General features: G+C 49.5%; 6 protein-coding genes across 6 annotated transcripts; 5 read left to right on the forward strand and 1 right to left on the reverse strand.

The window, feature by feature from the left end:
• Positions 1-261: 261 nt before the first annotated feature.
• On the forward strand, positions 262-3,197 carry N7509_010910 (Mg2+ transporter protein CorA-like/Zinc transport protein ZntB; the record flags this gene model as incomplete). The annotated part of the gene is made up of 2 exons (XM_056635547.1): positions 262-1,426; positions 1,486-3,197. 2 exons carry the CDS (start codon positions 262-264, stop codon positions 3,195-3,197), a joined length of 2,877 nt encoding a protein of 958 aa, XP_056486167.1.
• Positions 3,198-3,796: 599 nt separating this feature from the next.
• N7509_010911 (Fig1 domain-containing protein) lies at positions 3,797-4,641 on the forward strand (the record flags this gene model as incomplete). Its single annotated transcript, XM_056635548.1, has 2 exons — positions 3,797-4,197; positions 4,260-4,641. The coding sequence occupies 2 exons, from the start codon at positions 3,797-3,799 to the stop codon at positions 4,639-4,641; spliced, it is 783 nt and encodes a 260-aa protein (XP_056486168.1).
• Positions 4,642-8,648: 4,007 nt separating this feature from the next.
• N7509_010912 (uncharacterized protein) lies at positions 8,649-9,659 on the forward strand (the record flags this gene model as incomplete). Its single annotated transcript, XM_056635549.1, has 1 exon — positions 8,649-9,659. One exon carries the CDS (start codon positions 8,649-8,651, stop codon positions 9,657-9,659), a length of 1,011 nt encoding a protein of 336 aa, XP_056486169.1.
• Positions 9,660-11,102: 1,443 nt separating this feature from the next.
• On the reverse strand, positions 11,103-13,033 carry N7509_010913 (Zn(II)2Cys6 transcription factor; the record flags this gene model as incomplete). The annotated part of the gene is made up of 3 exons (XM_056635550.1): positions 11,103-11,372; positions 11,458-11,959; positions 12,027-13,033. 3 exons carry the CDS (start codon positions 13,031-13,033, stop codon positions 11,103-11,105), a joined length of 1,779 nt encoding a protein of 592 aa, XP_056486170.1.
• A 1,317-nt stretch (positions 13,034-14,350) lies between these two features.
• Positions 14,351-17,115, forward strand: N7509_010914 (uncharacterized protein; the record flags this gene model as incomplete). Its single annotated transcript, XM_056635551.1, has 4 exons — positions 14,351-14,464; positions 14,624-15,122; positions 15,193-15,955; positions 16,035-17,115. 4 exons carry the CDS (start codon positions 14,351-14,353, stop codon positions 17,113-17,115), a joined length of 2,457 nt encoding a protein of 818 aa, XP_056486171.1.
• A 1,309-nt stretch (positions 17,116-18,424) lies between these two features.
• On the forward strand, positions 18,425-19,972 carry N7509_010915 (uncharacterized protein; the record flags this gene model as incomplete). Its single annotated transcript, XM_056635552.1, has 3 exons — positions 18,425-19,058; positions 19,175-19,818; positions 19,889-19,972. 3 exons carry the CDS (start codon positions 18,425-18,427, stop codon positions 19,970-19,972), a joined length of 1,362 nt encoding a protein of 453 aa, XP_056486172.1.
• Positions 19,973-20,377: the final 405 nt, after the last annotated feature.

Here is a 20,377-nt window from a genome sequence, read left to right on the forward strand (position 1 = left end):
ATGTCCGGATGTATGTATGCAATAATGAATAAAAAACTCTAGGCTTTAGGTGAACGCAAGTCAATTTCAATTTCATGTAAGATGGTGTACTATGTGGTGCTTGCTGATGAAGAAAAAGAGGGGTGATCGTGGGACAACATCGCTAGTCCTGTTTGGGAACACTACCCACCCCATTTTCAACTGAGCCGACTCTGCCCAAAGCTGAGCACACCAAGAGCATGGCGATAATACGGCCCATCACCCACGCCTCCAATCCGTGTCATGAGCCCAGATGAACAGAATGCCCGTCTCCTGGACTGGTTGCAAGGGTCAGAGCACCGTGCACCTTCCAACTCGCTCCGTTCAAGTCGAAACAGATTGTCGACGACCGAGGAGCAAAGCCCAGAACCTAGTGAAGCAAGCGACGCTGCAATCTCGCTAAAAGATGTGCTACGCAACGATCCATGGAATCACAATGAGATTCCTGAGGCAATCCATTTACCAGACTCCCATGCATCGTCTTCTACAGTCAATGCGAACCTTTCTGGTCTCAACATGACGAACGATTCTCTGGAGGCCATTTTGCACTCTGATGGACCGGTAATACCATCTATGGTTCCACTTCTGGGGCCGGTGCTATCCTCCGCGAGTTCACAACAAGCAGAGGACGTATTTGTGGGTACAGTAAGGACAGGAAGGCCTCATACCCGGAAGAAGAAACGAACAACCCGGTTAACTTATGACAAAATCATTGAAAATGCGGGAAGATCTCTGGATCATATCAAGGACGGGAATGTCGGCAAAGACTCGCGTCACAATAGAGCCTCAGTTATCTATTACGATTACACCGATAGTTCCAGGTCCAGTGCGGTTCATATCAAATCTTCTGGACGCATAGCAGATCTTGGATATCCGCCGCCCAATGTCCATCTCAGACTTCTTGTTGTGGAGGATTTGTCGACATCAACAATCCATTCGCTTGGGGAGACATTTAGTATCAATCCTGAATTCTTTGAAGAACACTTATTGAATTCGGGATATGCGGGTGCAGATTATAACATGATGCCTTCTCGGTCATGGGCGACGGGTTCTTTGGAAAAGTCATATTTCTCAATGAGGTGGATCAGGCCCGTCTTTCGACAGCCCATGTATTCTTCGAGTCGCAGCATGAAAGATCTTGTGAAAGCCAGTACTCGCATGACGAAAAGGGTTGAAGCTGTCAGTGAAACAGGTGATGAAGACGACCCCGAACAGGACAATCAAATGGGGGTGGAGCATTTTACCCCTTATGGTGCCGTTACCACGACTGTTTCCACAAACATTTTTCGGTCGGATTGGCCGTTGTGGACAGACCCAGGAAAGACAGCAAATACGAAAAGAGAGTGTGGATTGGAAGAGAGGCTGACAGTCTGGAAGGGAACCTTGACGGGTCGTGACTGTGATATAAGTAAGCTGCCATGCTGACCACAAAAGCTATTTGTAAATCAGAACTGACCGATCATGCAGTTATCATTCTCTCGGACCCTTTGCCGCAGGTGAAAGAGGATCATTCAGCATCCGAGACCAGAGATCATGATACAGATGTCTCCGAGGCAGATACTGATCTAGCCGAAAAGGGTCTTGCCCAGATGTTTTATGAGAGGCCACCCCGCATTGTTGGGGATACTATCTTGTCTATGCCTTGGGATGACTTTCGGCCCTGGAAAAAGCGCTCGTTTCTTAAAAGACGGCCCCAAAGGCCCGACCAAGCCGAGAAGGAATCTGGAGCGGGGAAGAGGGCGCGGCGTTACATGCTTAAACGAGAGCGCGATACTACGAGGAGTGACTCTGGTTTTAACAGGGGCCTCACGGACGCCTCTTCCCACAAGGTCATTATCAAGCAGATTGTACCTCGAGACAAGGTCGCGGTTGATCTAGATCAAGTTTTCCGATCAAAATCGACAGCCAAGCTTCTTGGACACAATCTCACCTCTCCAAAGTCGACTTCGGACGCAATATGCAGTGGGCTAGAGAAAAACACAAAACAACTCAACTTAGCTGAGCCGCTGTTCCAAATCATCAAGCAAGATACTTTGTCACTTCTCAAGCAGCTAAATCATGTCTTTGACGAAGTGGAGACAGGAATTCTTGACGATGCCATGATGGAGGATCGATTATCTTCATGGCGTCGGGTCATCGGTCGAGCCCAACGAGAATTACCCGAGCTTAGAGCCTCCATGAAGCCCTTCTTTGGTTTCATTGCTCTGCTAGATCCTCATGGTGACACAACCACTGAGGCTAACTTGACCAATAAGACGGAAAAATCCCAAGATCTTCGGGAAATTTTGAAGGAAATCAATCAAGCGGCTGAGCGACTTCGACGGACATCCGCTCTTCTGACATCCAATATGGGATTGTTGGATAGCCGGCGCTCCATTGATGAAGCACGAGCTGTGAGCAGATTGACAGAGCTTGCTTTTATCTTCATTCCACTCTCATTTGCTACCTCTGTTTTCGGCATGCAAGTCGAACCGTTTGCCGACCATGTCCCATTACGTTCCTTTTTTATCGTTGCGGTCGTCGTAACAGCTTTTGCATACTTAATGCGAATCACAATGCGTAGCCGATGGCTCGTCTATCTGAAAATCTTTACGAGGAGTGAGATCCAGAAGTATGCAGACAGTCATGGTCTTCCCACACCAACCCGGTCAATCCCTATTCTCCTCGCTATCCGATGGATGGGAAGCAGGCCTCGCCCAGCTGCCAAAAGACTTCGCCGATGGATTTCCAGAATAACGAGGAAGATTTGGGGAATTTTCGGCTTCGTAGTCTTGTTTGTCCTGTTGAATGGGGCAGTATCGGCAACACCACTCGCTCTTATTTGGACACGAGATCTAGACTCCAGCACGCAAGGTGCTGTCACTATTGCAGTCATCTTGATTGTAGTCAGCTGCGTCGGAATTCCGTTCTGGCACCGTTCTGATTCGGGATTCCGATCCGCATTACCAAAGTGGATCATCTCTACTTTCAGTATTCCACCCTGGGCGCGGAAAATATTCATCTTTTTCATTTTTAGTGTTGTACTTTTGAGCGTCACCTTGGCACCCATCTGGACCAGCCCTCTTGCTTCTGGTATCAAGGGCGGAGTGACGATTATTATGCTCGTGCTAGATATTTTAGTCATCTCTTTCTGGGTTCAGTGGTGGAGCTTTAATGGAACCACTTTCTTTGTTTCTTGAGAGTTTAATCCTAGGTAGCTTCCTCTGTTCCGACAGGAAGTGTGGCTTGGGATCGGGCGTTCTTTCTTTTATGTGGGACAGCTTAGACGACTAGTAGCACATTCGTTAGATATACTGCACAGTAGTTCATGTTTGGGGCTAAATACAATGTCATGACCGTATAGATACTGCAAACGTATTTTGAACTAGTGCCGTGATGCACGTGATGTGTTCTTCACTTAATGAGGGGCTCTCCTCTCTTCTTCACATTTTGCGAGTACACAAAACTACTAGTACTGGGATACTCCGCCATTCCTTCTCACTACTTATAATTAACCTCCAACTTCCAAGGCTTACACCGCGCTCAAGCTACTCCATAATGGGAAATATGAGATTGGCGGAATTGTGGGCGTAAGTGTTTTGATGGAATGGAATGCGGTGATCGATGCTGACCAAGATTGGTGTGAAATAGAAGGTGGATTCCGATGATAGGTTATCATCATGTCTTGATGATTGCCTTAACATTCCCAATAACCATGCTTTGTGAGATTGTTCCAACAACTACCTGGGTAGTAAAGCCTATCTATTATTTCGGTCATTTGGTTAATACTATCAGTACTATGTTCTCAGCTGTTTTGCTGTCCGGCTGCACGTCGAACGGAATGAGCAATATATATCTGCTTTCTTTGCACTACAATAATCCAGAATCTCCGATAGTGACTGCCCCTGGGCAAGTGAGCCCGGCTATTGCAAATGCTGTTTTTAATGCCTCACAAACGGGGAATGGCACTGCTTTGGAAGTTCGTGCAGGTTACATGGGATTGTGTATAGGCAAAACAGGCCCAGACCTCGACGAGACTCGTGTCTGCTCAAGTAGCGCCAAATCATTGGCTGCCTTTGTCCAGGCAGAGAAAAAGACAATTGATCTTGGGAATGTGAGTATCACCATCATACCGGATCCGCTCAATTTGATCATGATTGCGGAGGAGTTTAGACAGAAAATCGTGTTCGATGGATTGATGTGAGTTGAGCTTCATTTTGAACTATGCGCTACAGCATATTGATAGATTTGACCCTGAACAGATATGTGGTTATCGTGGCCTGCGTTATAGCGTTTATCCTCTTGTCAACTTTCCCAGGGTGGCATGAAGAGAGAGATGAGAATGGTTCTGACGTCGAAATCAAGCCGTTCCCTTCTCGCCCGGTATCACAGTGCGTTCTCATCGCACTGGTGCTCGGTTTCAGTCTTGGTATTATCTCTATTCTATGGCAGCATATAAATAGTAGCTCCACTGCGTCCATGGCTGAAATCCTCAATTATGGCGCGGTGTCGGGCCATGTTGGAGTTGGTTCAATGGCACTTGGCTGGATTGCAGTGATCATCATTGGAATAGTTGCCACTGCAATGCTTGTCATGATCATGAGTATTTCTCTAATTCGAAGGTTGACCGACGATGAGGAGTAGGTGGGAGGCATCGGATTGAATCATGGCAGAGGTTGATTGGTTAATATTGTCCTTATGTTCCTGGCGGGAACTATCCAATATATTATCCCGTTTGAACCAGGGTCTCTGTGTGAAATGTGGCAGCTCAAGATTCGTATATAGACGTACAGAAAAGAGGGCGAAAAAAGAACTCTTGAATTTTAGCCGAGTCTGTGGACTGCAAGACCACTCCCGTGTTTCCGGTAGGTGATGTGAGATATCCCACCAAAAGAATTATAGAGCATCTACTATTGGGCCCGAAATGTGGTAGTTCAAGTTGATAATAGAAATTGTTTCGTGCGTGGGCTTTCTCAATAATATGTAAGCGAGCGGACTTCGAGTTGAAGAAAACTAATGGCGAGTCGGCAGAAATTAGTCTGCGATTTTGGCAAATTAAAGCAGATAAATGTGTACGTGCCTTGAATGCTATCTGGGTGAGCCACTCCTTCATTTAGTTAATTGATATCAAGTGAGTTTGACCTGACTCATGACTCCCCTCTCACATCGAATGGCCAAGTATCTTGCCTTTCATATCAGAGTTGATAAACCATGACTACCAATTGACCACACTTGACAATCAGAGATTAGTTGCAAGCCATATAGCGGTCAAAGCGACCCATCGAATCTCACATAAAGGGCATTAGCCCAGCTCCTGTCGGTCAATGCGAGTTGGGGCTAGATAAGACTGGACCTGCTGGGGCTAAGAACACGAACAGGGGCGGCCCAACCTGAGATGAGTGCTAGTGAGTATAGTTTGTACCGTCCCGGAAATGGCTCGTCCGCTAGCTCCAATTTGAGCTCTGGCCAGAGCTATAGACCTACTATTGCGGGGCATAGAGGTCAGCATACTGGTGACCATTCCAGGTCGACGAGAAGCAGACCCAAAAGCTACTGTAGAAGGGGGATGGCTGCCCTAATAAGGGTTTTCCTTTGGCCTGCTGCGTATGGATATGTACCATATAGAATGTATTTACCCATTAGGTTCTGATGAAAATACAGTTCACGCAAACCCTAATGAGACCAGCGGGAATTAGCAAGGAAATCGTTGGCCGACCTGTGGCATTGGTGGAAAATATACCCATCACCAACCGGCGGAGCCAGATGTACGAGGAGCATGTATCCTCAACCCGCGCTGCGGAGTTCTTTGGAACGTCCTAGAGCTATTGACCCGCTACGTAAATCTCATCCACCCTGTACGAAATGGTGCATTGCGTGATTCCAACAAACAGAGCACGCACAAGTCGTTGCATTATTCTTGTCCTGAGCTGGCATGTGAAATGGGTATTTGATAGAAATGCAACAATTTACAAAGAAGTTGCCATAAGCCTCGGGCCAGGCACAGTGCAAATCGAGATCGAGATCCATCGGGTGAGACGGCAAGCCCAGAGATATCGGGGTGATTCCCGTTCTGGGTCGGGATGGAGTTTCTCAGCCGTGCTGACCAAATTCAGTGATCACCATCCAAACACTCCATTTTCAGCGCAAGAATTTTCTAGAAATTGCGCACAGTGCTATATTTCGAACTAGTTGGTTCAATTGATCTCTATGGGTACTTTAGTGAGCATGTATCCGATAGTTTTTACGAATGTCAAGTTACTCGATCCGTAACAATCTCCCCCTCGGCCGAGTTTGTACATAGTAACCGTACACTTCGTGCGCAGTATATGTACACCGTGTTACGCAGAGTGCGGGAAGTATTATCACCCCAAACAAGAAAGGGCAGAGTTCCCGGAAACCAGAACGAACTGTGGACACACAGGGTCGACCCTGACCCAAAGGAATAACAAAGGAAATCCGCGGGTGAGGGCAAGGGAAGTGGAGCGGTTGTGATCAGATCTGGGAAGCGGAAGAGCTGCGATCGATGGATCGAACGAATTGGTCAAAATCCAGCTGGTGGCGGCCATGGCACCAAACTCTATCGAGGAATTTGTCTTATCCATGGGTGGTTTGTCGAAGACTATCGGGGAACTGTTGTCTAGCAGAGCCTAAGGAGATTAGGATGGTCTGTTTAGTCTACAGACATGACGATCTTAGCACACTAGTACGCCCGGGGAATTTCCGGAGCACCCACCGGGGGATTTGTGTGTGCCTGGGGAAAACAGGGACAATCGAATCTTCTATGCAGCATCAGGGGGGGGGGCCATGTGGCTCGAAAAACGTGAACGTTAAGAGGAAACGGGTTGGTGATTTGCATGAGACGTTGAGTGAGGACACTATTGAAAGTCTGGTGTTTATTGGAATCCCAATTCTTTTTTTTAAACCAAGCCCTACTTGAGATGATGCAGGTGGCTCATGAAGCTTTAGCGTCTATTGATATTGTTCACCCAATTGCCGGTGGCGCACTCTAAATTTGAGGTGGCGGATTCGTCCGCTTGGCTTCTCCTTCTCACGGGGGCTTTCCAGTGGCTACGGAGTACGGGAGGAGCTGTAGGTAGGTTCATTTGAAGTCGGTGTACGGGATAGCCCCTGGCCTTCAGTGGAGACAGGGACCAAAGGGGTAGTGGAACTCAGTCGACTGGGAGGGCAAGTGGAGGAGCCCCAAGCCCCAAGCCCCTAAGCCCCTCAGCCCCTCAGCCCCAAAGCTCCCAGACAAATCAGGGTGGTGCTTGTCCAATGTCATCATTTGAGTTCGGCCTATGACGATTTTTTATTTGTTTTCTTCCATGATTATTTTTTGAACAACCCTGGCGGGTAGTCCTAACCAGTTCTTTCAGGACCGAGTGGGTCGATCGACACTGTTGAATACCGCACGCTGGTTGGCCTACCTGGCGCCACATCTCTCGTACCTTTTTTCTAACTTCGTGCCTTTCGGCACTTTGCTCAGGCGGGCGATGTAAAGACGATCCCCGACCCGCCCCGGAGGACTCTTTTCTCTTCTTCCGAAACATTCAGTGACAGGAAGAAGGATATCAGCTTGGGGCATCAATCCCTGAAAACCACATATTGGGGTGTGCTGTCTTCTGAGACACGTCAAAGCCGTCAAAGGCATCATATTAGCCGCAATCGCCCGAATGGCTGTCTCAAATTTGTGTTGTTTACTTTTCACACATAATGCTGGATGAGCGGAGCTCCCGTCCTCGACACCCAAGCTCGTGATCGACGGCATTATTGATGGGTCCCCGGAGGTATTCGGTCCCAGCGGGTCCTTATAAGCTCATTCCTAGCCAGCCACAGCACACGATCCCGTATAGTGATGAACCTTTGACTCCATCGCCCCTCAAGCTACACATGCTGATCCCAATCTAGTCATTTGGAAGATGTATTCGCTCTCATCGACCTACGGAATTCCGGTGATCTCCGGTTCGATCTTCCGAACAAAGACAGGGAGAGATACGAGACACTCAATGCATTCACTGACTGGCTGATGCAATTTGATTAGGGTTTTCCGGTGCCTGAATATCCCAGTATTGTCCATCTCGCATCCGTCCGTGCAACTATGATGTACATAGAGTTGCTGTACTATGGACGTTACGATATGTGCTTTTGCTTCGAAACCTGATATGTACATGACATCGGCACGAGCACCATGACATAGGGATATAAATCCGGCGAGGCAATAATGGACCCAGCTTCATTTCCCATGTCTTCCAGACCCTGATAGAATATCCACAGGGGATCCTCTGATCAGGGTTTCTATGGATTCCCGATTTTCTGGATTAGGTTTGACACGCTGGAGACGACTGGTCCACCCTGGTACATTTGTCAATAACCACCTCCACGGAGGATGGAGTAGTGTATGGGTATGGGCGAGCAAGGTGCCCACTGCGGCCTTTCCGGGTCATCTGGGCTGATTGCAAGAGACCCGCTGCTTGGAAAATTGGGATGTACTAGGGCATGCCCAGCAACGGGAAATCCTGAGGCGAAAACCTGGTCGTATAAGAGTCCTTGTGCCGCATTGAGTTTCTTCTTTCTTTCCTCATCCCTCACAGTCATTCATTTAGTCAATCCGACTCCAGTCACTCTTTAGACATCTTTTTAATCGCATCACCATGAAGGCCTCTTTCGTCACCCTCCTGGCCATGGCCTCCGCTGCCATCGCCGCCCCTACCCCCGCTGGTCTCTCCGACCTGACCTCTGGTCTGTCCGGTTTGACTGACCTCACCAAGCTTGCCGGTCTCGATGGTATCACCAAGGACCTCAAGCTCGGTGATATCACCAAGGAGCTGAGCCTCGACAACCTGCCCGTTGTCTCCAAGCTCGGTGACCTCACCAAGGTCCTGAACCTGCCCACTCCCTCCAACGCCGACCAGTCCGTTGGCCAGTCCGGTCACCTCGTTCAGGACCTCGGCCCCGAGCTCAACAACGTCCTGACCGTCGCCGGTCCCAACCTGCAGACCCTGCTCATCCAGCTGAGCCCTGAGGTCACTGCTCTCGTCTCCGGCCTGGGTCTCCCCGGCCTCGGTGTTCCTCTCGGTGGCGTTGTTGCCTCCGCCAGCGGCCTTGGTGACCTTGTCACTGGCCTTGGTCCCCACGTTGACGGCCTCGTCACCGTTCTCGGCGCTGATGTCGGTGCTCTGCTCATCGGTCTGTCCCCTGAGGTCGCTGGCCTCGTCTCTGGTCTCGGTCTCCCCACCGTCGGTGTCCCCGTCGGCACTGTCGTCGCTGTCCTCGGCAAGAACGTCAAGCGTGATCTCCCCACTGGCAACATCGTCGGTGACCTCGCTCCCCAGGTCAAGAGCATCCTGACTGTCACCGGTGGCAACGCCAAGCAGCTCCTCGTTGAGCTCTCCGCTCCTGTCACTGCTCTCCTCACTGGCCTCGGTCTCCCCTCCGTCGGTGTCCCCGCTGGCAAGATCGTCAACACTGCCTCCAGCGTTGGTGACCTCGTCAAGGACATCTCCGGCCCCACTGAGGACCTCCTCACCGTCACCCAGAAGGATGGCTCTGCTCTGCTCATCAAGCTCTCCCCTGAGGTCGCTGCTCTCGTCACCGGTCTTGGCCTGCCCTCCGTCGGTACCCCCGTCGGCACCATCGTCAGCACCGTTGGCAGCAACCTGTAAATTCGGACAACTTCTTCGTCTGAATTAGGCCTTTTTTACGCCGCAATGGAATAGCGTTTTGGGAGCCGTTGCGAATACCCCGCAATTATCTTGTGCATATTTTTGGACACTTGAAAGGGTGGTTTCTTGTATGAACTTCTGAAGACAGCATGGGACTTCTTTTGTCCTGTCTTCCCACATTTACTACTTTTTTTTATTCTCTGTCCGGTCAATGACATTAATCTAATGTTAAGAGAGATCACACTCTACTTTTATTCTGTTTGGATACCCTTTTATAGAGTGCAATGATCGAAAATGTAATTTTATCCGAATTTCAAAGCTATCGCTTGTCTATATCCTTCCTTTTCTACTGTATCCCGAACTAGTAGTCTTACTGCTATTGCCTTTTCTCACCATCCCTCATGAATTCTTTACCGATTAGATTTCGCGGCAATAGCTTTAACCAAAAGCCATTTTGCATGTCTTGCTGTTCCAAGGTTGCCCACCTGACTTCATGGAATATGTGTAACGGGCCTAAATAGAGTATACTAGTATGTTTAGCCAATGCCACGAGGATGCTAGAAGACCCCCATGCACAATGTCTAATAGTACTAACTACTAGTAGTAGGTAGATGGAACCAATTTGAAAGGTCCTTCGTCTGATCAACTTTAACCTTGGAACCCGAAGTCGAGGAGAACTCCCAACCTGGAAATTGCTCAATACCAATAAAAGTAGCTTACTTAGCACTGATATCGGCATGTAAACCCCTCGATAGCCTTAGCAGTGATAAAATCGCACATCTCTCGCGAAGTCTGCGCTCCATGTTTTGAGTTGATTTGAAGACTCACCTCTTACGTGCTATGCGACTAGGTCGTGGTTTTGTATCATTGCGATCGACTCTGTTGCTTTGCAAATGCGATCTTGCCTCGCCCATTTCACTGGGCACTACAAGTACTAGTAGCATTTTCATTTCCATCATCCACTTTGGTGGCCTCAACTTCTGTGGGAAGGAGGGTCACTCCCAAACCGAAGTACGTAGTATTCAAGTTGATCAGTATAATGCACCTTGCAACATACTAGTACAACTACTACGCATCCTACCACTAGGAGTAATGTTGAGACGTCAGAGTTCTTGACATAGGTACAGTCAGCTGATTTGCCATTATAGTACAAAGGCACTAGCTGCTCTCAATGACCTTTGACGACTAAAATGATGGGTTGGAATTATAGCGATCCGCTGGTGGTACCTTCGTTGCACCAAAGGGGTAGATGATATCGAGATCAAAAAATATATAGAGAATCCAACAACTCAAAGTTGGGACAGGTATAAGGTGATGAAATTCCAGCCAGGAGTGAGACATGATAGCCTCAAAAATATTACAGAGGCTATGGCTGCGCATAGGTACAAGCAAAGCAAATAAGATAGATAATCGTGTATATCTTCTGACATGCAAAGTTTATCCCTAGTGGTATGCAGAATATCCAGTGCCGGCCAGCGGCAGCCTAGACGCCGGCGCTTGCGTAAACACGCCGTAATTCGTGGCATAGTTGTCCGACAGCATCGTATTCAGATGGGCAGACTCCTGTTCAAAATTTTCCAGGAGGAATCGGAGGTCCCATTTCCGCGAACAGAATTGGAGGATATCTCGGACATATGCGAGACAGCGAGTTGCCCGAGGACGGCAATTGATGCGGTCTTCTTCGCCTAGCATCGGTGGATCGGGGGGTTCCTTCTGGGACCGGAGGGGGGCAAGGAATTGTGGGACTCAGGAGTAGATCGAGGTTCTCGGACAGCACTTGCACGAATCGTAGTCCTACCTGATGGACGCGCTGGATATCTAGGAATGTGAGGAAAGGCAGGACGCTCGGATTCTCCAGCACTTGGTGAATCTGGCTGATGAAGTCCATGCACCGGTCGAACAGGATTGCTTTGCTATAGTCGCAAAGTACGGGGTATCGATGAGAGGGTGAAACAAGAATGATGATGGTGTATAATAGTTCAAGTCGGTATAGAAGGGAGAAATGGTTGGGAGCGTTCTTAGGGCATTCGTGGAACCATTGTCGGGTTTTGTAGCAGAGATTCCACGTTTGGACGAGTGGTTGCGCGGACTGTTCCCGTGAAGCATAATACATATCTTGATACCCAGCAGACAATATTTGCCGTATCTTAACGATGTGAAGAGCTGGCGCTGGGCTTCGCAGGAATATGTGGCTTTGTTCTGCGGGCGATGACCCATTCGATGTACTGGGAGAGGGCATGGCGACATCGACGGAGGCGTCTGAGAAGGAAAATGTCCGTTGGGTCGCAGTACTCATTCCCCTAATTGTAATTCTTAGCAATCAGGTTCGATCATAAAACTATTGGAAGACTCGGGATGGGGGCATACCTGTCGAGGCAATAGAGACAATGGAATACTCGCCGACGAATTTCGAGTCGGTCTGCGTTCGAATAAACCTCCACCGGGGGATCTTGATGGAGGCCTAGGTCTACAGCGACTCGGATCGCCATTCCTACTAAGTGCCAGCTGCGGAAGTGCCCCGGGTCGACCAGGGCATACTGAGCGAGAAGGATAATGGCTTGGATACAGGTGATTGATCCTGGTCGAAGAACCTCCTCAGCATAATTCAATGCATCGGAGACCAGGGCCAAAGCTTTCTGATGGCTTTTGTCATTGTTTTGGTACGAAACTGCAGCCGAGGCGATTGCAAGAACCATTCGCAGCATCCAATGGTCGAACGGCTTCGCGAAGCGGCCGTCAGATTGATAAACGGCATCCACGGATGTCCAAAAGCTCGTTTCCACAAAGAAAGGTAGCTGAACAAAGACGTTGTCAAAATAATACTGTAAGAGGGGTGTTGCCTCGTGGCGTGCGGGCAATGAGCGGGGGGAGTGCGGTGGGGGATCCCCCACTGTTGCGACAGATAGAAGCAAGTTGGCGAAAGTGGTCTTGGAAGTGATCCCATGAAAGTCGCGTGATGTGGCATTGACGGATAAGAAGCCAAAATCGCCGACGAGATCATCAATATCCGAGACCTCTCGGCGGTGGGCGGGGGCTAAGGGGCCAGCGGAGGAGGTTGAGGTGATGGACATTTCCCGGGCGACACCATTACCTTCAAGCGAGAGGGAGGATTGGCGATCTCGTAAGTGGGAAATCTTCTTTTCCAGCTTCTCACAGTAGCCCTCCAGAGAAGCCACATAGCTGCGCTCCTTGCCTTTGGCAAATTCGTCGCTGGCGCCGGAGCAGGTGCTCGCCTTGCCGACCTTATCACAGGCCGAACAGGCGGGGAGCTTGCCATCACACTTAATTTTGGCGGTGCGGCATCGCGAGCAGGCGGCGACAGGGCGGCTGACCTTGAGCAACGGGTTATCCAGGAAGGTGGTGGCTGTCGGCATCCTGGCTGTTCATGCTCTCGTATTTTGCCTATCCGGAGTAGATGGGATGCCTCGAAGATTCCAGGATGGGACTGGGGGGTGGTGAGGTGTGGATACTCAACTGGTACGGAGAGCCACTATGGGAATCCTTGGTTAGCGGGCAGATTCACATTTCTCTCTGTCGTGACTTGCTCTTGGGCCACTCTTGGGTCACTCTTGGGCCACCCTTTGACCCTTTGACCCTTTTTGCGGGAAACCCCCACCGGATCGCCGTTAGAAACTCACATGATGAGAAGCGAGTCAGTTATACTTTTTTTGTTCTTTTTTCTTATGAATATTCCTTAATTGTCGCTGGGGACCGTTGCGCTTGTTGTTTAGCCCCTCTTAGGACCTGCATAAGTCGCAAAGCGGTAAGCGAGGATTGCTGCAGGCCGATATTAATTACGCCAGCCTTAACCGGAGGGCAAATGGCAATGGAAGTAGAAAATAGAAAGAAAAAAAAGAGGCTTGACATTGACCCTGGAAGGATTCCTTAGGATCCACTCTTCTTTAGAAAAGGAAGAGAGAGAAGAGAAGAAGAAGAAGAAGAAGAAGAAGAAGAAGAAGTTAGAGATTACGAGTACTCGTAGTTGCCAGTTGCCAGTCACGTTTCCGGGGACACACTGGGACACGCAACTGGGAAGGAGCGATGGAATGCGACTGCTCTACGACTGCTCCTGCCATTCATACACTTCCACACTTCCAGTGAACTGTCATAGCTTACTCCTAACCTCTCTTCCTCTCTCCCTCTCTTCCTCTCCCTCTCTTCCTCTCCCTCTCTTCCTCTCCCTCTCTTCCCCCCAATTCCAATTCCAACTTGAATGGTTCCACCATTTCAGCTGCCACTGTCCATTTACAACCCACCTGGAGCCTCCAAGCTACAAATCGCATCGCATCATATCACCCACCTATCTTTTTCCCCCACTCCCCGCCCTTCCGTCGCTTCCAAACTCCAGTCCCCGTCGATCTAGATCTGGACCGAGGCCTGACCTGCTCTCTCCTCTGCCCTGCCCTGCCCAGGTTTCCCACCATGCCCTGTTGATAACCCCCCTTTGAGACGTTTCCGACCGTTGGATTTACCCGACTTTGAGGCGCTTTTACTTTGCCTCTTTTCCACTCGGACCCCCACCCCCCCCCTCTTCTTCCCGACGGATCATGTCGACTCTGCCAAGAGCAACTGGTGGATCGATTAAACGTGCCGTGAACGGTCTCATTCTACACCATCTGTATCGCATGTGACCTGCTTTTCTTTCTTTTATTCTCGCTGCGGGCCCTGGGCTCAAAGGTCATCGACACGCCATGACCCAGAGCGCACATCCTGCTACAGCCGAGCTGTCGCCCGAATCCCCCTCGTTTGAGCCGCCCGACGGTCGCATCGCGCACACTTTGACAGCCTGCACCAGGTGTCGACAGGTACGTTGTCGATGCTACCTTCCAAGACCTTCCCGTGCAAACAAGCTCAAACCCCACGGTCCACATACTCGCGATCGAGATCGAGATCGAGCTCCAGATTATGATCATGATCGATTCCTTTCCTACCATTCCTTGCTAACAATGCTCTGTCTTCCGTAGCGGAAATCCAGATGTGACCCTGGCATCCCACGATGCGCCCCTTGTGAACGAAGCAACGCCAAGTGTGTCTATTACGATTCAACAAGAGACACAACTATACCAAGAACCTATATCGTCTCGCTGAGAGAGAAAGCTCGAGCTCTCGAGAAGGAGCTTGCCCGGGCCGAGAAGGACATCCAACATGCCGCCGACGCCGAGTTGATGGTGCGGGGCGCTGGTCGCATCCGTTTCAAAGACAATGACGAGCCACGATACTTGGGGGCCTCGAGCGGCATTGCCATCACTCGATTGGTCATGGAGATGGCCAAGCAAAACACCGACTCGAAAAGCATCAAAGACGTGGTGCCCGAACTGACTGCTCACGAAATCAAAGCGGCCTTCGCGCAGGAAGACTCGAAGCCGACATCCAAAGTCTATCCAATGATCAGCTCAATACCACAAGCCAATCTGCCCCCGCAAAACTTGACATATAAATTGATCGATCTCTTCGTCGCAAAAGGTACTACAAGGCCGCAAGGCAGAACATTGATATAATGCCTTAAGTTGCGATTGTAACTAACTTTTACTAGCACAAGCACTTCTCCCGACTTTACACGAACCGAGCTTTCGGCAGGAGGTTGAAGAGGTCTTTAGTGGCTCGACGGACCCGTGTCATAACTTTCAACTTCGAATGGTCATTGCGATCAGCATGCAAAAGCTTAGCCCCGACTATGCTGGACTGGCGGACAGCTACTACCTGGCAGCTCTTCCGTATCTGGAGCCCACTCTCAAGCAAATGGATTTGAGAGCATTACAATGTTTAGTGCTAATTGCCCAATACTCCATGCTCACTCCAACGCGCACAGCTGCATACTGGGTTGTCGGAACAGCCGTGAAACTATGCCAAGAGTTAGGGTTGACGGAAGAAGCTACAATTACCAAATCCTCTTCTGGTCAAAGTTTCAATCCTTTGGAGATTGATATGCGGCGGAGATTATTCTGGATCGTTACTTCCATGGAATTTGGGCTTTCTCATAGTCTTGGCCGTTCCAGTTGCTATAGCGTCACTCACGACAATCTCGACGTAAAATTCTTCGAACTGGTGGACGATCGATATATTACGAGCGAAGGAATCATTCCAGGGGCAAAGCCGATCATCCCAAAATGTCTTGCCGTTCATTTCTTCAAAATGCGACTGCTTCAGTTGGAAGGGCGACGAGAACTCTACCTCAACCGATGGGACACTCCTGTCGATGACCAAGACCCCTGGTTTGCCCAGATGAATGCCAAGCTCGATCACTGGATGGCAACTTGTCCCAAGCACGACGACGGCAGTGGCTTAAATATCAAATGGTATCTATCACATGTCTTTTCTTCCTAATGCATCCTTGGAATTTGACTAGCTAACCGGCGTTTCTCTACTGTTCTCCAGGTTTCAAGGGCGGCGGAACACAATTGTCATTCTCATGTACAGACCATCACCTCAAATCCCAGAGCCCTCCGTGAATGCAGCAAAGATCTGCTACGAAGCTGCCACCTTCAATATCGCTATGCACCGAGAGCAGATGCTTACCGGCTCGGTTGATCTTACTTGGATATTCACCCAATCACTCTTTATGGTCCTCAATACCGTTCTCTGGGCGCTTTCATACCCTGAAATTCGAAAGGAGCACCCCGAAGATGAAGTACAAGGGTATCTGGATATGGCTCTGGAAGTCATTGTCTTTGCTGCTGAACGGTGGCCAGGTGTCCAGTCCGCTTTACTCCTCTATAAGCGGCTTGTCGCTGCCTGCTTGAAAGCATACAACACGGAGGAGTCGTTCGTCGTGCATTCTCCTTCTAACCACCCGACTCCCACATCTTCCCAGGGTGTCATGACACCCCCAGCCATGTCCAGCCCATCCAGTACTACGACAGCATCATTTTACTCCCATTCGACTTATCATCATAACAACCCTTCTATTGGCGACACTTCATCAACCGGTACCTTGTCAAGAGGCCATTCTGCCGATCCTTCGATACCATTTCAACAGCCGACACCTCCAACTTTCACCACCGACCCATTTAAAACTCCGCCGATCCCTGCCACTGCCTCCTCTTTTCGAATGCAGTCAATTTCTCATGATCCAGGAGAGGCTGAACAGCTCACAACTCAAGCATATTGTGCACCAACGACTCACTATCCAGATGTGTCTATCGATCCCAATACCCCTTATAACACGATTCCTTCGGTGGTCCCTGGGCTACAAGGCTGGGATCCTCATTTTTCTCTTGCGTCTACGACCGCTGGTCACCTAGCTTACGTGGATGCCACCGTCGATCCCATGCAATGGACGACCTCTATTGGGGATCAGTATTCCCAGTATTTTAATGAGCCTTTCCCAATACCAGCATGGCGGGAACGCACTTTAAGTCAACAGGAGCAGATTGAATTGATGGCGTCATTGGAGCACGACATTCCAGACGTATCTGCCCAGTTGGTTCGCGAGTCAAACGCATTTTACCAGTCATGATATCTCTTGGAGGTTGGGGTTCTCTGACTATCTTCCCATTTGAAGAGACATTTGTGAGTTAATGGGGTATCGGCGATATGGTTCTTTGTTGGCTTTGTTTTGAAGTCCACTTGATTTCCCTTTTTGGACTGGCAGGTCTCTTTGACATATACTTATTATTATCAATGCTCATAGAACCCATGGCCAATTTGGTGGAGATTTTGGCGGCCTTTTATCCTATTCTGATGACATAGTCTATAGCCAATTTGGTCTGTTCTAACCCTTGGAATCAATTCCTAGAATACCAGATATTAGTCCTTTGTATTTGAGGCCTGGTATATAGTAGCAAAGGGGGTATTATTTCCTTTCTTGTATGCGTTGCTAAATAGCTGCGAGTCTGCATGATATCCATCTTTTCCTCTTTGCCGTTACACAGTTTGTCAGAGCTGATCACATCATACTTCAATATGAACGATTTATCCTTCGTGGAGGTTACATTTGTCATTCAGTAATGTTGTGTAGTATGCTCTGCCGTATGAAATTTTTACATCCAAGCGTTCGCGGGGATTGGGATCCCGATCCCGATCGCCAATCATTGGAAGGGCTGATGGTTATGCGATACGGCAGCGATCAGCCTAATGAAGTTCAAATCGACCTAGGCAGAGATATGTGGCATATCAAGAAATATTTCTACCGGGTGAAAGTAAATTGTCCTAAATGAAAGAAGACATAGAAGACATCAAAAAGAATACTCATGAAAAGCCTATACTAGTACATACTTTTGGCCCAAAGAGAACCAGAACCGTCTCCCCAATTTGTCTTGTATCTTATTGTTAGGGAGTATAAGATCCGTAAAAGATAGAAGAGGCATTGGTGAGCTCCAATTAGATCTACAAAGGCCTTACTGGGCCAAAGGGCATTGTCGGGAGTACGTACTTTTGTACAGTGTAAATTACCAAAGCCGCCTTTGGACGGTCAAGGCCCGAGGATGGTCACGTTACCTGTCGCCGGGCCGTTTGCCTCCATCTCAGCGCCGTCTTCGACCTGCATCTCGACCAACCCCCTCCTCCGCCCACTATCCCATCAACCAACCACTCCATTCCCCTCGTGCGGAGCTTCTTCGGTTGTTTGGAATGCATATGACCTGACCAGGCCGTCGCACGACCTGCTCGCCCGTCGCCCGAGCGACCAACAGTCGACCGACAGCCCCCTCCCAAGTACCAGCGCCCAGCGCTCGTGTCGAAGCCTGCGATACGGGACTAACGTCGGTGGATCGGAGTCCATCTCAGCTTGGAAGGCACCTGTGGATTGATCAATCACCAGGATCTTCATGTCTGAGCGCGATCCCTCAACAACCTTCCGAGCCGGACCTCCTTCACCCTCTTCACCCGCTGCCGGGCTTCTCAAAGAGAACCGCCAGCTCCCCATCTCTTCGGATCACATCCCCCAGACCCCGATATCACCTCCGTTGATGTCGGTCAGCGATTCAAACCATGTCTCCAACTTTACATCCTCCCAAACATCACCGAATCAGGCGCCCTCTCAACCTCCAAACACCTCATCTCCTCCTTCATCCGCGCCGATGTCAACCCAAGTTTCCCAGCAACCGACTATGAGCACGACAAACTCATTCCCCACCCCCGCGAGTAGTGTGAGTGGACAACATGTGAATGCGACGTCTGGGGAGGACGCAGATCACAAATCCTTCAACTCCATCGCGCAGGACTCAGCACGGACCGCTGAAACCTCAGATCATCAAAAAACAGAATACAGACGAACAGATCACCAACGGCAATCTTCAATGACAGACACAGGAGCAAGTGTGCGGGACTTTGCCAAGGAACAACCCGACGGAGATGCCATGGACGTGGATAACGAACCTGTGGTACGGAGCGAGGCCCAGAACCTCGGCTTGGATTCCCTTCAGAACGATTTCACTTCGGCTTTCCATCTCTGCAAGAGCTGTAAGAATTCCCCAAGTTTGGTTATGACTGCCACAGGTGCAGTTGCGTGATTGCTCTGCCCTTTGCACATTCTTGAACTCAAACTTATTAACGCTATCTTTCTATTTGCTTAACAGTGCCCACTGTGACTGGACCCGATCCATCCTTGGATCTCGTTTCCCTCTATGGGCTCGGCTCGGTCGCGCAATCGGTAGCACGGATAGACCCCAACACGGGCGAGAAAATCAATCGGCTAAGAAAATCCTATGAAGGAAAGTTGAAAGGACTGGGACTGGCCGGACGAAACAAACCGGTCAAGCATGATGTTGCAGGAGCACCTGGCACTCTTAGACATCTCACTATGTGGCCGGAGGAAGAGTGGCAAAACCAAAAGGTCTTTGGAAAACAGATCAAGGTCTCGGACATTGACAGCGCTCTGCAGGGTATCCAGTCCCGGGCAATGCAGCTGGAGCCAGGGATGGTACCAAACAATGATTTCTGGGAGGATATTCTGGGCCATGAAAAGCCTGCCAAAAGCCAGGGCTCTGGCGATATTGGTAAAAAGATGGCTGCGCCCACCTCAGGGAGCCGCTCTGCCCTTCCGGCAAACTCGCCCGCATCGGGAATGCAGGAATCCGAGCGACCCCGGGCCAGTCGTGGTCGAAAGAGACATTACGATGACAACAGCTTCGTTGGTTACGGCGAAGGCTACGCGGATGACGATGATGATACCGGATTCTACTCAAATGGCGAGGGAACCGGGAAGAAGAAACGAAAGAAGGTATGAGGCCTTTCGACTGAACTTTCGCCTGTTGTCATCAGAGCCTATGTACTAATTGAATGAATAACAGGATCATGTTTCTAAGGTCTCCACTCCTCTTTCTGAAAGAGGCGGGAGCTACGGCGTGGGCATGTTCGGAATCGGTGCAAGATGAAGACGTATTTTGGATTCAAAAAGCAGGTTTATTTTCATGTCATGTCTTCTTTCTCATATCGATGAGGGCGTGGGCCAGGACGATCTGATGTCCCGACGAGCTCAAGACCCCCTTATTCTCTGTTTGATTGACCTTTTTTCTTTTGCTCTTCTCAGTACATGTTGCATCACGGTGCTGGATATACCCGGCTTCATCTATCGGACGGCGTTTTTTTCTTTTGCTATTGCCTTTGCTTTCCTTTTTTACTGGGGTGGGAAATAAGTATTCGAACAGGAATACGATTGATCAATGTTGTTTTTTCAGGTCTGTCTTCTCCCTGCTGTTCTCTATATGTTGTTCCCTGATATTTTCACCGCTGTAATGGTCGGCTTTTTACACCTTTTGCGCGACTGGTTCATAGTTATC

Source organism: Penicillium cosmopolitanum, assembly GCF_028827165.1.
Source record: "Penicillium cosmopolitanum strain IBT 29677 chromosome Unknown utg000009l:1.0-9042332.0:1.0-9050551.0, whole genome shotgun sequence".
NCBI classification, from domain to species: Eukaryota; Fungi; Ascomycota; class Eurotiomycetes; order Eurotiales; family Aspergillaceae; genus Penicillium; species Penicillium cosmopolitanum.